At 42.5% G+C, this 12,500-nt stretch overlaps 1 protein-coding gene across 1 annotated transcript in view; it reads left to right on the plus strand.

Annotated features, from left to right (window-relative positions):
* The first annotated feature begins 6,155 nt into the window (after positions 1-6,155).
* The window catches only part of LOC133976582 (adenylate cyclase type 8-like), a 10,163-nt gene continuing 3,818 nt past the window's right edge, over positions 6,156-12,500 (plus strand). The window contains exons 1-11 of the mRNA XM_062414821.1: positions 6,156-6,414; positions 7,190-7,387; positions 7,674-8,142; positions 8,280-8,429; positions 8,576-8,706; positions 9,903-10,014; positions 10,387-10,514; positions 10,595-10,753; positions 11,817-12,051; positions 12,151-12,339; positions 12,445-12,500. The exon at positions 12,445-12,500 is cut by the window's right edge and continues 45 nt beyond it. Coding sequence (XP_062270805.1) covers positions 6,170-6,414; positions 7,190-7,387; positions 7,674-8,142; positions 8,280-8,429; positions 8,576-8,706; positions 9,903-10,014; positions 10,387-10,514; positions 10,595-10,753; positions 11,817-12,051; positions 12,151-12,339; positions 12,445-12,500 — 2,072 coding nt within the window. The 5' untranslated portion in view covers positions 6,156-6,169. The remainder of the gene's footprint in view (positions 6,415-7,189; positions 7,388-7,673; positions 8,143-8,279; positions 8,430-8,575; positions 8,707-9,902; positions 10,015-10,386; positions 10,515-10,594; positions 10,754-11,816; positions 12,052-12,150; positions 12,340-12,444) is intronic.

Raw genomic sequence — 12,500 nt, forward strand, 5'->3', positions numbered from 1 at the left:
TGTGTGTGTGTGTGTGTGTGTGTGTCGCTCGTGTCGATGACTTCGGCAGGTCAAAGGTCAGATATTAAACCTTTCAAACGTTAGTGGAATAAAAACTGACTTGACTTCAGTTTAAAGTATTTAAACCTTAAAGCGATTTACTGTCACAGATAAACTTTATTGCTCGGTTGCCAAACAAACGTTAACAGATGTTTTATAATCTAAATGCATGTTTAATGTTATAAATAATCAAACTGTATTAAATCTGCCAAAATCCTAAAAACACGATATAACTGAAACCAAGTAGAGCGTTTTATCATTTACTACCTTAAAAACATTTCCTCCTTAAGTGGCTGATCTGTTCCCTCAATCTGTTCCCTTAAATTAATTTTTCTTCTTTCAGATTAATTTGTTTCCTACTTTATCTTTCTCTCAAATGTGTTATTAGTTCCCTTACTTGTGCCTTCCAGTTGCTAATTCTTTTCTCCTAAACTCCCCATTAGTTCCCTTGAATGACTAATTTACTCCCTTTAGTTCCCTCAAGTTATTCATTTACTCCCATTAGTTCCCTCAAGTGACTAATTTACTCCCATTAGTTCCCTCGAGTGACTAATTTACTCCCATTAGTTCCCTCAAGTGACTTATTTACTCCCATTAGTTCCCTCGAGTGACTAATTGACTCCCATTAGTTCCCTCGAGTGACTAATTGACTCCCATTAGTTCCCTCAAGTGACTAATTTACTCCCATTAGTTCCCTCGAGTGACTAATTTACTCCCATTAGTTCCCTCAAGTGACTAATTGAGTCCCATTAGTTCCCTCAAGTGACTAATTTACTCCCATAAGTTCCCTCAAGTGACTAATTTACTCCCATTAGTTCCCTCAAGTGACTAATTGACTCCCATTAGTTCCCTCAAGTGACTAATTTACTCTCATTAGTTCCCTCAAATGACTAATTGACTCCCATTAGTTCCCTCAAGTGACTAATTTACTCCATTAGTTCCCTCGAGTCACTAATTGACTCCCATTAGTTCCCTCGAGTGACTAATTGACTCCCATTAGTTCCCTCAAGTGACTTATTTACTCCTGTTAGTTCCCTCGAGTGACTAATTGACTCCCATTAGTTCCCTCAAGTGACTAATTGACTCCCATTAGTTCCCTCAAGTGACTAATTTACTCTCATTAGTTCCCTCGAGTGACTAATTTACTCCTATTGGTTCCCTCGAGTGACTAATTTACTCCCATTAGTTCCCTCGAGTGAGTTGCGCTGTCTAAAAAGACTTGTTTACAATGTGACCTTATGAGTCAAATATGTTATTAGTTCCCAATATGATTTCAAGTTTGTAATTAGTTCAGTTCAGTAACTAATTAGTTCCCTGAAGTGACTAATTTATGTCCTCAAACTGTCCATTTGTGCCATTACATTATTTTTTATTATTTGTTCCCTCAAACTGTCTAAATGTTCCCTTAAACTACATTTAGTTCTCTTAAAATATGAAATTTTGCCCCTAAATGTTAAATAGTTCCCTCATTATACGAAATACTTCATTTTTTCCCCTTTAAATAACTAATATGTTCCCTAAATTTTCCCTCAGACTGATTATTTCTTTTTAATTTCAGTCGTAATCTGATCCCGTTAATTATGGGTTTTGTTTCTCTCTAAAATGTTTAATTAGTTTTTCTCCATTTAAATTAATTTGTGTCATGAACAGTAAATATTAACAGTCACATTTAATCTTAATATGACTTTAAAATATGTTTATTTATTAACTGTTTGTTATGATTCAACCTCTTGAATTACATTTAAATTATTTGCTCTAAACGGGAAAAACAGATGTTACTTAAATTGCTCTTTTTTAATTAATAATAATATAATAATAATAATTTCTCACTTTTCAGTATAAACCTGATGTTGTTAAACTGCAGTTTTTCTTCCACCTGAACACCATAAAAAGTTTACATGAACATTTTAATCAACTAAAAGAAGTTTTTAATCTTCTTTCTCTCTGTGTGCTGATAGTTAGAGGCGTCGTGTTTGATACAGACAGCATGAATATGTTTCCATAGTTATATATTTTTACATATGTGTGTCTACAGAAATAAACATACGCAGGCTGAGATTACACTTGTCGATTTAATGTGATTATTATTATTATTTATTATTATTATTTATTATTATTATTTTATTATTATTATTTTATTATTTTGTATTATTATTATTATATATATTATTATTATTATTATTTATTATTATTATTATTGTATTATTTATTATTATTATTTATTATCTGAGATTTAATTTATATTTTTGGGACTTAAGTTTTAAAAATATAAACGTATATTATTTTAAAAGCAGTAAATTAATGATAAATAATATTGATGATACACTAATAATAATAATAATAATAATAATAATAATAAAGAAGAAACAATGTAATAAGAGATGGAAAATAAATAATAACAATAATTTTAAAATAGTAAAAGAAAAACAATAATATTAAAATTCTAGTTAAAAAAAGAAAACACAAAGCAGATTGATGCTTTTAATGTGAAAAATAAATAAAATAATTAGCAAAAAAACTTAAATTTAACGTAAATTTACTTTTAATTGCAAGAAATTATTTAAAAATGACAACAAGTAAAAAATGTAAAAGAAAGGAAAAATAAATCTCAATAAATCAACAAGTGAAACATCAGTTTATTTTCTGTCGTTTATTAAAAACCACAATTTATTATTTATTTATTTATTTTATATACGATAAAAGTTCAAAGTGGGTCAAACCTGCAGAGACTGTGTGTGTGTGTGTGTGTGTGTGTGTGTGTGTGTGTGTGTGTGTGTGTGTGTGTGTGTGTGTGTGTGTGTGTGAGAGGAATGTATGACTTACTTAAACTATTTAAAGTTAACGTGCCGTTTCGTCGCAGTTCGGCCTCCGTACCTCGTGACTCGCGGCTGGAATCAGTCGGAGATGAAAGTTAGTCACGCGATTTAATCATCTGACTTCCTGATGATGCGTTTCCTGCCGTGAGAGACTCACGTTTGCATTAATGCAGAAGAAGAAGAAGAAGAAGAAGAAGAAGACTGTCAGCAGGTTCACACTACGGTTGTCCTGAAGTGGTAGTGTGTGTGTGTGTGTGTGTTATTGTGTGTGTGTGTGTGTGTGTGTGCGTGTGTGTGTGTGTTACAGTCTCTACAGTGGGTTCTTGTGCACGTTCTGCTGGATTGTTTTGTTTTTAATAATAAAAACACAAATCACGACTCTCGACTCCAGATTCTCTTATTAATTATTAATTAACACCCTTAAATGACTCTGTAATTAAAATATAAACTACACACACACACACACAGTAACACACACACACACACACACACACACACACACACAGTAACACACACACACACACACACACACACACAGTAACACACACACAGGAAACGGACCTTGAAGAAACCGACCTTTAACCTCTGCAGACTGAACTACAAACACTCAGGTTGGTCCAAAACACACACACACACACACACACACACACAGTAACACACACATAGTAACACACACACACACACACACACATATATACACACACACAGTAACACACACACACCCATCTGACCCGGTTGGAGGTCGGCCAATCCCATAATGCACCTGAACACACACACAGGTTTAATCTGTTCTATTAATGAGACGTTTGTCTCTGAATCAGGATTCAGCTCAAAGCTGCTCCGACTCAGAGCTCCTTCCTCTCTTCTTCTTCTTCTTCTCCTTCTTCTTCTCCTTCTTCTTCTCCTTCTTCATCTCCTCTTCCTCTTCTTCTCTTCTTCTCTTCTTCTCCTCTTCCTCTTCTTCTTCTTCTTCCTCTTCTCCTCCTTTTCGTCTGTTTTTCCTTTGTTCTGATTGTTTTGGACGACCTGCTGCTGCTTTAACTCAAACCAGCTTTAAGAGAGAAGAGAAAAGAACAAAGTGTTTATAAGAGGATGTGAAAGTGAAGCAGAGAAACGGGACAGAATAATAAGAACAGAGGGTTAGACTGGATATAAACATCTGAGAGTTTAAAGGATGAAGCCGGAGTTTAACCAGAGTGAGAAGCTTCGTGTGGACTCGAGGAGCGAAATGAGAAGAAGATGAAGAAGAAGATGAAGAAATGGACGGAAAGAGGAAGTTTAAAGAGTTCAGTGTAAAAAGAGGAAGAGGAGCGATGAAGGAAACGGACCTCGAGGAACAAAACTCATGAAAGGAGGAAAAAAAAAGAAAGAAGTGAAACTGAAGAAAAACACGGAAGTAAAAGAAGAGAAGAAGAAACAAAGGAAGGAGGATGAGGGGCCGACCTTTGACCTCTGCAGACTGAACTACAAACACTCAGGTTGGTCCAAAACACACACACACACACACATTATCACACACACACACACACACACATTATCACACACACACACACACACATTATCACACACACACACACACACATATATATATACACACACTAAAATAAATAGAATAAGATCTAATAAACGTCAACAACAATAGAAACAGCAGCTGTCTTCCATCATCATCATCATCATCATCATCATCACAATCAGCACCAACCAGTGACACGCTGATAAGCTTCTTGCAGAGAACAAAGATCAGTGTGTTGTTGTTCCTTCTACATTTAAAACATTTAAAGCCTCGTGGCCGAAGGAATAAAAGGAATTAGCGTATCGATTAGTTTCACGTGTTGGTGAATTATAATAACGGCCTGAGAGCTTCGGTATAAAGTCACTGTGAAGCGTCATCAGGTTGGTTCTTTGTTCTGTTAGACTTCTGGATCCAATCCCTTAACCCTGCTGTTGTCTTCAAGTCAAGGGAGGAAGGAAGAATGGAAAGGAGGGAGGGAGGGAAGGAGGGAGGAAGAATGGAAAGGAGGGAGGGAAGGAGGGAGGGAGGGAGGAAGGAAAGGAAGGAAGGAAAGGAGGAAGGGAGGAAAGAGAGAAGGAGGGAGGAAAGGAAGGAAGGAAAGGAAGAAGGGAGGAAAGAGAAGGAGGGAGGGAGGGAGGAAGGACAGACGGAAGCAAGGAAGGGAGGAAAGGAGGAAGGGAGGAAAGAGAAGGAGGGAGAGATGGAGGAAGGAAAGAAGGAAGGAAAGGAAGGAAGGAAAGGAGGAAAGAGAGAAGGAGGGAGGAAGGACAGACAGACGGAAGGGAGGAAAGAAAGGAAGAAATTTGATCACACAGAAAAGCTGCAAAAATCCAACATTCTGTGAGGAGCGACTCGTAGGAACACAAAGAGATGTTAAATGACTTGTATTGATTGTATTCTTTGGACAGTGATTATTGATCTGAATGAAACAACTGCAACCAACATGCTGGTTTATAATCTGCAGCATCTTCCTGCTCGATCACTGAAACCTGATTAAATTACTGAATTATTTTAGCTTCAAACTAACAAAGGAATTGAATGTATCTTTGGATTCATTGTCTTGTTGCTGTTTTGCTGCCACCAGAAGTTATTTAAGGACATGTATTGATAGCAGGTCACTGTGCTGCTACCTGATTGGATTAGCCCTGATAGCAGAGGCCAACCTGCCGGCAGTCCGACTCAATCTCATCACCTGAGAGGTTTACAGAGTCGGCTTAAGTCTGTGATCACCAAACAAAGCATCAAACAACCACAACAAAGCTTTTAGTTGGAAGGAAGCTGCAACATCCAAGAAAAACACTTCCTGAAGCCGGCTCCAAAACTACATCCTGTTTAATGTTTTTAAGCCTGTTTTTCACCACTGAGAAGTAGCGTTAGCATCATCACAGTTGACCGTAGAGTTTAAATGCACCGAGCTAACAACCATCAGCCGGCCTTAAGGTTGGCTCCACCCTGAATCTACCAAATATGGTCACTTCTGGCTCCAAAAAGCCAAGATGGCGACGGTCGAAATGCAAAGTCGAGGCTTCAAAACGGAGCCGATATGTGACGTCACTGTGGCTCAGTGCGTTATTTTACAATCTGTGGTCGCAAACAATAAAACCCTCTAATAAAGGTCGCTCTACTTCTTTTAACTTCCTGCAGATATTTCAAATTAAAACACCATAAAGACGACTTGGTTTTAACAGCGAAAGAAAAACGTCTTTAAAAGTTAATTTGTGATTCTGCAGACTTTGCTTCTTCTCCACCAATCAGGTCTCAGAGGAGGAGGAGGAGGATGGCCTCGCCCGCTCTCGTAACCATGGACAACCACGGCGCCATGCTGGAGAACGGCGATTGCGGCGCGGCACGGCAGACGAGCGACATCACCTTCAGCACCGACATCAACCCGCCGTCCGGCCTGAAGACGAAGAAGCTGCTGTGGCAGAACGCCGTCAGGAACATCATCGACCAGCGTAACCTGTACTCCCTGCGGCTGGCGGGGGGGCTGGAGAGGGGACGGCACCGCATCACCGTCACTGACGCATACATCGCTGACATCAACAGGTACGCACAGTGATGTCATCGACTTTTAAAACAAATTGTTTTATTGTTTTAATTTCACATCTCCAGTCAGTGTTTCGAGTATTAGGGCCAGACACAAAAAAAAAAGAAAAAGTTCGGCACAAGAAAACTAAAAGAGACTGAATAGGTTTTACGTTATTGATCTGATACATTCATCAGTTACAGTTGCACCACTTCAGAAAAATCACCTTCACACTCCAGCTGCTGGCAGTCGCTCTACTAACTGGGTTTGATCCTGCGGTACTGTGGTCAAGCCTCCGCAGGAAGTTACCACGGAGGATGAGGGCCAGGCAAAAAAAAAGAAAGAAAAGAGAATGAAATGAAATCAACTTACTGTGCAGGATCAAACCAAGTTAGTAGAGCGAAGGATGGAAGGAAGGAGAGAACGAAGGAAGGAAGGAAGGAATGGAGGAAAGGAAAGAAGGAAGGGAGGAAGGGAAGGAAGGACGGAGGAAAGAAGGAAGGAAGGAAGGTAAGGAGGAAGAAAGAGAGAAGGAGGAAGAGAGGAAGGGAAGGAAGGAGGGAAGGAAAGAAGGAGGGAGGGAGGAAGGAAAGAGAGAGGAATGAAAGAAAGAGAAGGAGGGAGGGAGGAAGGAAGGAGGAAGGAAGGGAGGAAAGAAGGAACAGTCAAAACAGACGGGGTCAATTTGACCCGGGAGGACGACAGGAAGGTTAATGCATTGCTTTTTTTTTTGTTTTGCCCTGATACTCCGTCGTAGTTTCGGTTCTCTTCTTCTGACTTTTCTTCTTCTTGCAGTCAGATTCGTAACAAAGCGTCTCGCGGTGCGCTCTGGCAGAAGCGGCGCTCGTCTGCGGTTCGTATCCATCCGCTGACGCCGAAGATCACCGCGGCAACGAAGGCCAAACGCGACGCGCTCAGTGACGCCGATTTCTTCGTGTCGTGGGGATCGACGGTCGGAGGCGTCTTCATCCCGGCTTTGCAGCACACGTTCAAGTTAAGACACACACAAATACACAAACACACACACACACACACACACACACACACACAAACACACACACACACACACAAACACACAAATACACAAATACACAAACACACAAACACACACAAACACACAAATACACAAATACACAAACACACAAAAACACAAACAAACACACAAACACACACAAACAAACACAGTTTTCATACACACACATTTAGATACATGTACACACATATACATCATCATGCTTCTAGCCGTATTGATCACTAATCGATCGGGCTGATTGATCAGGTCTCCGGACTTGGAGCAGCTGTATCAGGAGTTCTCTTCGGGTCAGAGGAGAACCTCGCTGGTTGTCACGAACCTGATCGACATCCTGACCCGCCTGCTGGTGTGGCTGCTGACGTGGCCGCTGGGCTGGGGAGGCGCGGTCTCTGATTGGCTGGTCGGCCTGTCCGTCCTCCTGTGGACGGGGATCTGCGTGCTGGCGCTGACCAGAAAGGAAGTGATGTCATCGCCGCAGTGGCTGAGGTACCTGTCAGTGGTGAGCTGGCTGTCCCAGACGGTGCAGGTGTTGGTGGGAGTGTTGAGCCGAGGCGAGAACGATCACTCCTGGTACGTCTTCTTCACGCTGTTCTCCACCTACACCCTGCTGTCCCTCCCCCTGCTGTGGTCCATCGTCGCCGGGGCAACCACATCCACGCTGCACCTGCTGGTGTACTTCTACTGTCACTATGGCGACCAAACCTTCATCAGAAAGGTCAGACACCATCCTTCCTCTTTCTGTCTTTTTCTGTCTTTCAGTTTTTCCCATCAGGGTAAAGTGTATGTGTGTGTGTGTGTGTGTGTGTGTGTGTGTGTGTGTGTGTGTGTGTGTGTGTGTGTGTGTTTGTCCAGGTGTTGGCGAAGGCCTTGCTGTACCTCAGCATGAACACTGCAGGTCTGTTCATTCATTACCTGTCAGACCGAACTCAGAGACAATCCTTCCTGGAGACCCGGCGCTGCATCGAGGGAAGAGTCCGTCTGGAGAGAGAGAACCAAAGACAGGTAGAGAACCACAGACAGGTAGAGAACCACACACAGGTAGAGAACCAAAGACAGGTAGAGAACCACAGACAGGTAGAGAACCACAGACATGTAGAGAACCACAGACAGGTAGCGAGAACCACAGACTGTGTCCATCTTCCCTGCAGGAACGTCTGGTGATGTCCATCCTGCCTCGGTTCTTGGTTCTGGAGATGATCGCTGACATGGCGACTGTAGACGACTACCTGCTGCCTCAGCAGTTCCACAAGATCTACATCCACCACTACAAAGACGTCAGGTAAGAGAACGTTAGGTTCTACATCCACCACTACAAAGATGTCAGGTAGGAGAACGTCAGGTTCTACATCCACCACTACAAAGACGTCAGGTAGGAGAACTTTAGGTTCTACATCCACCACTACAAAGATGTCAGGTAGGAGAACGTCAGGTTCTACATCCACCACTACAAAGACGTCAGGTAGGAGAACTTTAGGTTCTACATCCACCACTACAAAGATGTCAGGTAGGAGAACGTCAGGTTCTACATCCACCACTACAAAGACGTCAGGTAGGAGAACTTTAGGTTCTACATCCACCACTACAAAGATGTCAGGTAGGAGAACGTCAGGTTCTACATCCACCACTACAAAGACGTCAGGTAGGAGAACGTTAGGTTCTACATCCACCACTACATAGACATCAGGTAGAGAACGTCAGGTTCTACATCTACCACTACAAAGACGTCAGGTAGGAGAACGTTAGGTTCTACATCCACCACTACAAAGACGCCAGGTAGGAGAACGTCAGGTTCTACATCCACCACTACAAAGACGTCAAGTAGGAGAACGTTAGCTTCTACATCCACCACTACAAAGACGTCAGGTAGGAGAACGTCAGGTTCTACATCCACCACTACAAAGACGTCAGGTAGGAGAACGTCAGGTTCTACATCCACCACTACAAAGACGTCAGGTAGGAGAACGTTAGGTTCTACATCCACCACTACAAAGACGTCAGGTAGGAGAACGTCAGGTTCTACATCCACCACTACAAAGACGTCAGGTAGGAGAACGTCAGGTTCTACATCCACCACTACATAGACATCAGGTAGAGAACGTCAGGTTCTACATCCACCACTACAAAGACGTCAGGTAGGAGAACGTTAGGTTCTACATCCACCACTACAAAGACGTCAGGTAGGAGAACGTCAGGTTCTTCATCCACCACTACAAAGACGTCAGGTAGGAGAACGTCAGGTTCTTCATCCACCACTACAAAGACGTCAGGTAGGAGAACGTCAGGTTCTACATTCTCCACTACAAAGACGTCAGGTAGGAGATCCTGCAGGAACAAGGAACGTGAGGTAGAGGAACATCTAACAGCTGACAGATATAAAGGCTCAATGGTAGAACCCTGAGGAACCCCACAGGTTCTGCAGCTGTTTGTTAACATGTCTTTATTATGTTTATTATCTGATTTATTTTGTTTCTCCAGCATCTTGTTTGCGGACATCATCGGCTTCACCTCGCTGTCTCTGATTCTGTCGGCTCAGGAACTCGTCAGGACTCTTAACGAGCTCTTCGGTCGCTTTGATAGGCTGGCTGAGGTCAGATCACCATGGCAACCATAAGAATATTAACGTTAAAGCTTTTAATATTAGCTTCATGTTTGGTTTTTTAGGCTTTTTGAATGACGTAGATTTTCCGTTTTAACTTTTTTTATCATGTTTTTTTAATATTTAACCTCCTGTTTTTAGATTTAATTTTTATTTCACATTTAAAGTGGGACAGTAGTTTTTGCCTTTCAGCTTTCATCGCTCACTTCTTTACAGTTTATGCTGTTTTGAGCTTCTTCCTTCAGTTTCTTCGTTCTATTTCTGTACTAGAAACTTTAACATTTAAACTAAAGTTTGGATTTATGAGGATTATCAGTGATTCATCTCTGAATCACATCATGAGTGTTTGCTGTGTGTGTTTAGGAGCATCAGTGTATGCGTATTAAGATGCTGGGTGATTGTTACTACTGTGTGTCGGGAGTCCCGGAGCCTCAGAGGGGCCACGCTCGCTGCTGTGTGGACATGGGCCTCAGTATGATCAACACTATACGGTAAACACACACACACACACACACACACTCTCTCTACATGAAGCTTCACAGAGTCTTCGATGCGTTCGGTTCTCTAACAGGTACGTTCGTCGGGAGCTGCAGCAGGAGGTCGACATGCGGATCGGCGTCCACTCCGGTTCGGTTCTCTGTGGCGTTCTGGGTTTGCAGAAGTGGCAGTTTGACATCTGGAGCTGGGACGTCGACATCGCCAACAGTCTGGAGGCTACGGGAGTGCCGGGGTCAGACACACACACACACACACACACACACACACATGTTTTTAGTAATATCTAATAATATATGTAAGTTCTCGTGGACCTGAAGCCTTTTATTCGAACTCCTCTGATACTAAATTTAAGTGTTAATACTTCTCATGGCTGGGTCATTGTCATACCAGCACCAATCCAAGTATCCTAAAAGTGATCCTGATACCAGCTGAGTACTTCATCAGATTCCCATTAACACATTTAGGTCTTTTATCCGGTGTAACAGGCGTGTAGTGTAGACACACTTTAGAGCGTTTAGGTGGCATCTTGGCTGCTGAACTGCTAAGCGCGTTAACTCAGATTCACCACGACTTCACCACCACAGACGGGTTGTAGCTGCTGTGGCAGTCGGCCAATCACATGATGCATTAAAGCCAAGAACGCTTGCTGTTGATTGGCTGCCATACAAATAGTCATATGTTCTAGCTCTGGGTGCAAAAATGATTGATTGCAGGTATCGATTGACGTTTGATGGGAGACGTTTCAATACTACTTGGTATTGATTTATTTCGGTTGATACCTTAAAAAGGTAACGAGTACTGATACTGAGCCCTAGTCATGGCTTTCAGACATGGCAGTGTACAAAAATGATATCACACAAGTTTCTCACTTAAAGTTAAAGTTTTACAAAAATATCCATACTTATCAAAATTGTCTTCATCTAACAAACATTCCTCACGTTAGAAACCTGTTCTCATTTACAGAGGAAGTCATTACTTTGCACAAATGTACAATCATTTAAGTATAATCACAAAATGTCAAAAAATATCTACTATGGCTGCAAAATCCCCCAAAAATGTGTTTACTTAAAGGAGCAGTGTGTAGGATTTAGTGACATCTAGTGGTGACGTTGCAGATTGCAAACAATTGAATACCTTTCACCTCGCCCGCCTGTTCCAAGTGTAAAGAACTTATGGTGGCTGTGAAAGGGGGCAGGTGTTTTATTGATATTTTATTTCAATATTTAACATTTTTAATCGTCAGGAACCAGTTTAGCATCACACGTTTGAGTCGTGTCTTCGTGTCGTCCCCTCAGTCGGATCCACATCTCGGGGACGACCCTCGACTGCCTGGATGGGATCTACGAGACGGAGGCGGGGCTCGGCCGGGAGCGCAGCGCATTGCTACGGAAACACAACATCGACACGTTCCTGATCTGCTCGGCGCATCAGGAGGAGGTGAAGCCGCAGAGAGCGCGGCGCCAGAGTCATGACGACATCACGACATGGAGCGCCGAGCTGCCGTTCGAAGACATTCTGGGGACGAATTTCGTAAGAAAGATGAAACACTCAGAGACAGTTTGACGTTTTTTCGGGGAACTTTTGTGACCTTTTCTTCTTCTTCTCCTCCTCCTCGGTGGCGTTTTGCAGATCCTCGCCACTTTCACCAACGGCTCGATGGCCCACCTGCCCAATAGCGTCGCGGCGCAGCAGTCGGGGTTACGAGAGGTCAACAAGAGGATTCGTGAGTCCATGAAGGTCCGGAGCAGCGAGCGAATGAGGAAAGAGCATATCACCACCTTTACTCAGGTGTTCAAAGACACCCACACGGAGGGAAAGGTAACACCTGGACTTCTTGTCGGGGGGGGGGGGGGGGGGGGGGGGGGGGGGTAGTTCGGGTGTAGTTCAGGTAACCATGGTGACGGTCATGTCTCTGTCTCTCAGTTCTCACAGATGAGAGACGAACTCTTCAAATCCAACATGGTTTGTTCCTTCATCCT

Source organism: Scomber scombrus, chromosome 24 (genome assembly GCF_963691925.1).
Source record: "Scomber scombrus chromosome 24, fScoSco1.1, whole genome shotgun sequence".
In the NCBI taxonomy this organism is placed as follows: Eukaryota; Metazoa; Chordata; class Actinopteri; order Scombriformes; family Scombridae; genus Scomber; species Scomber scombrus.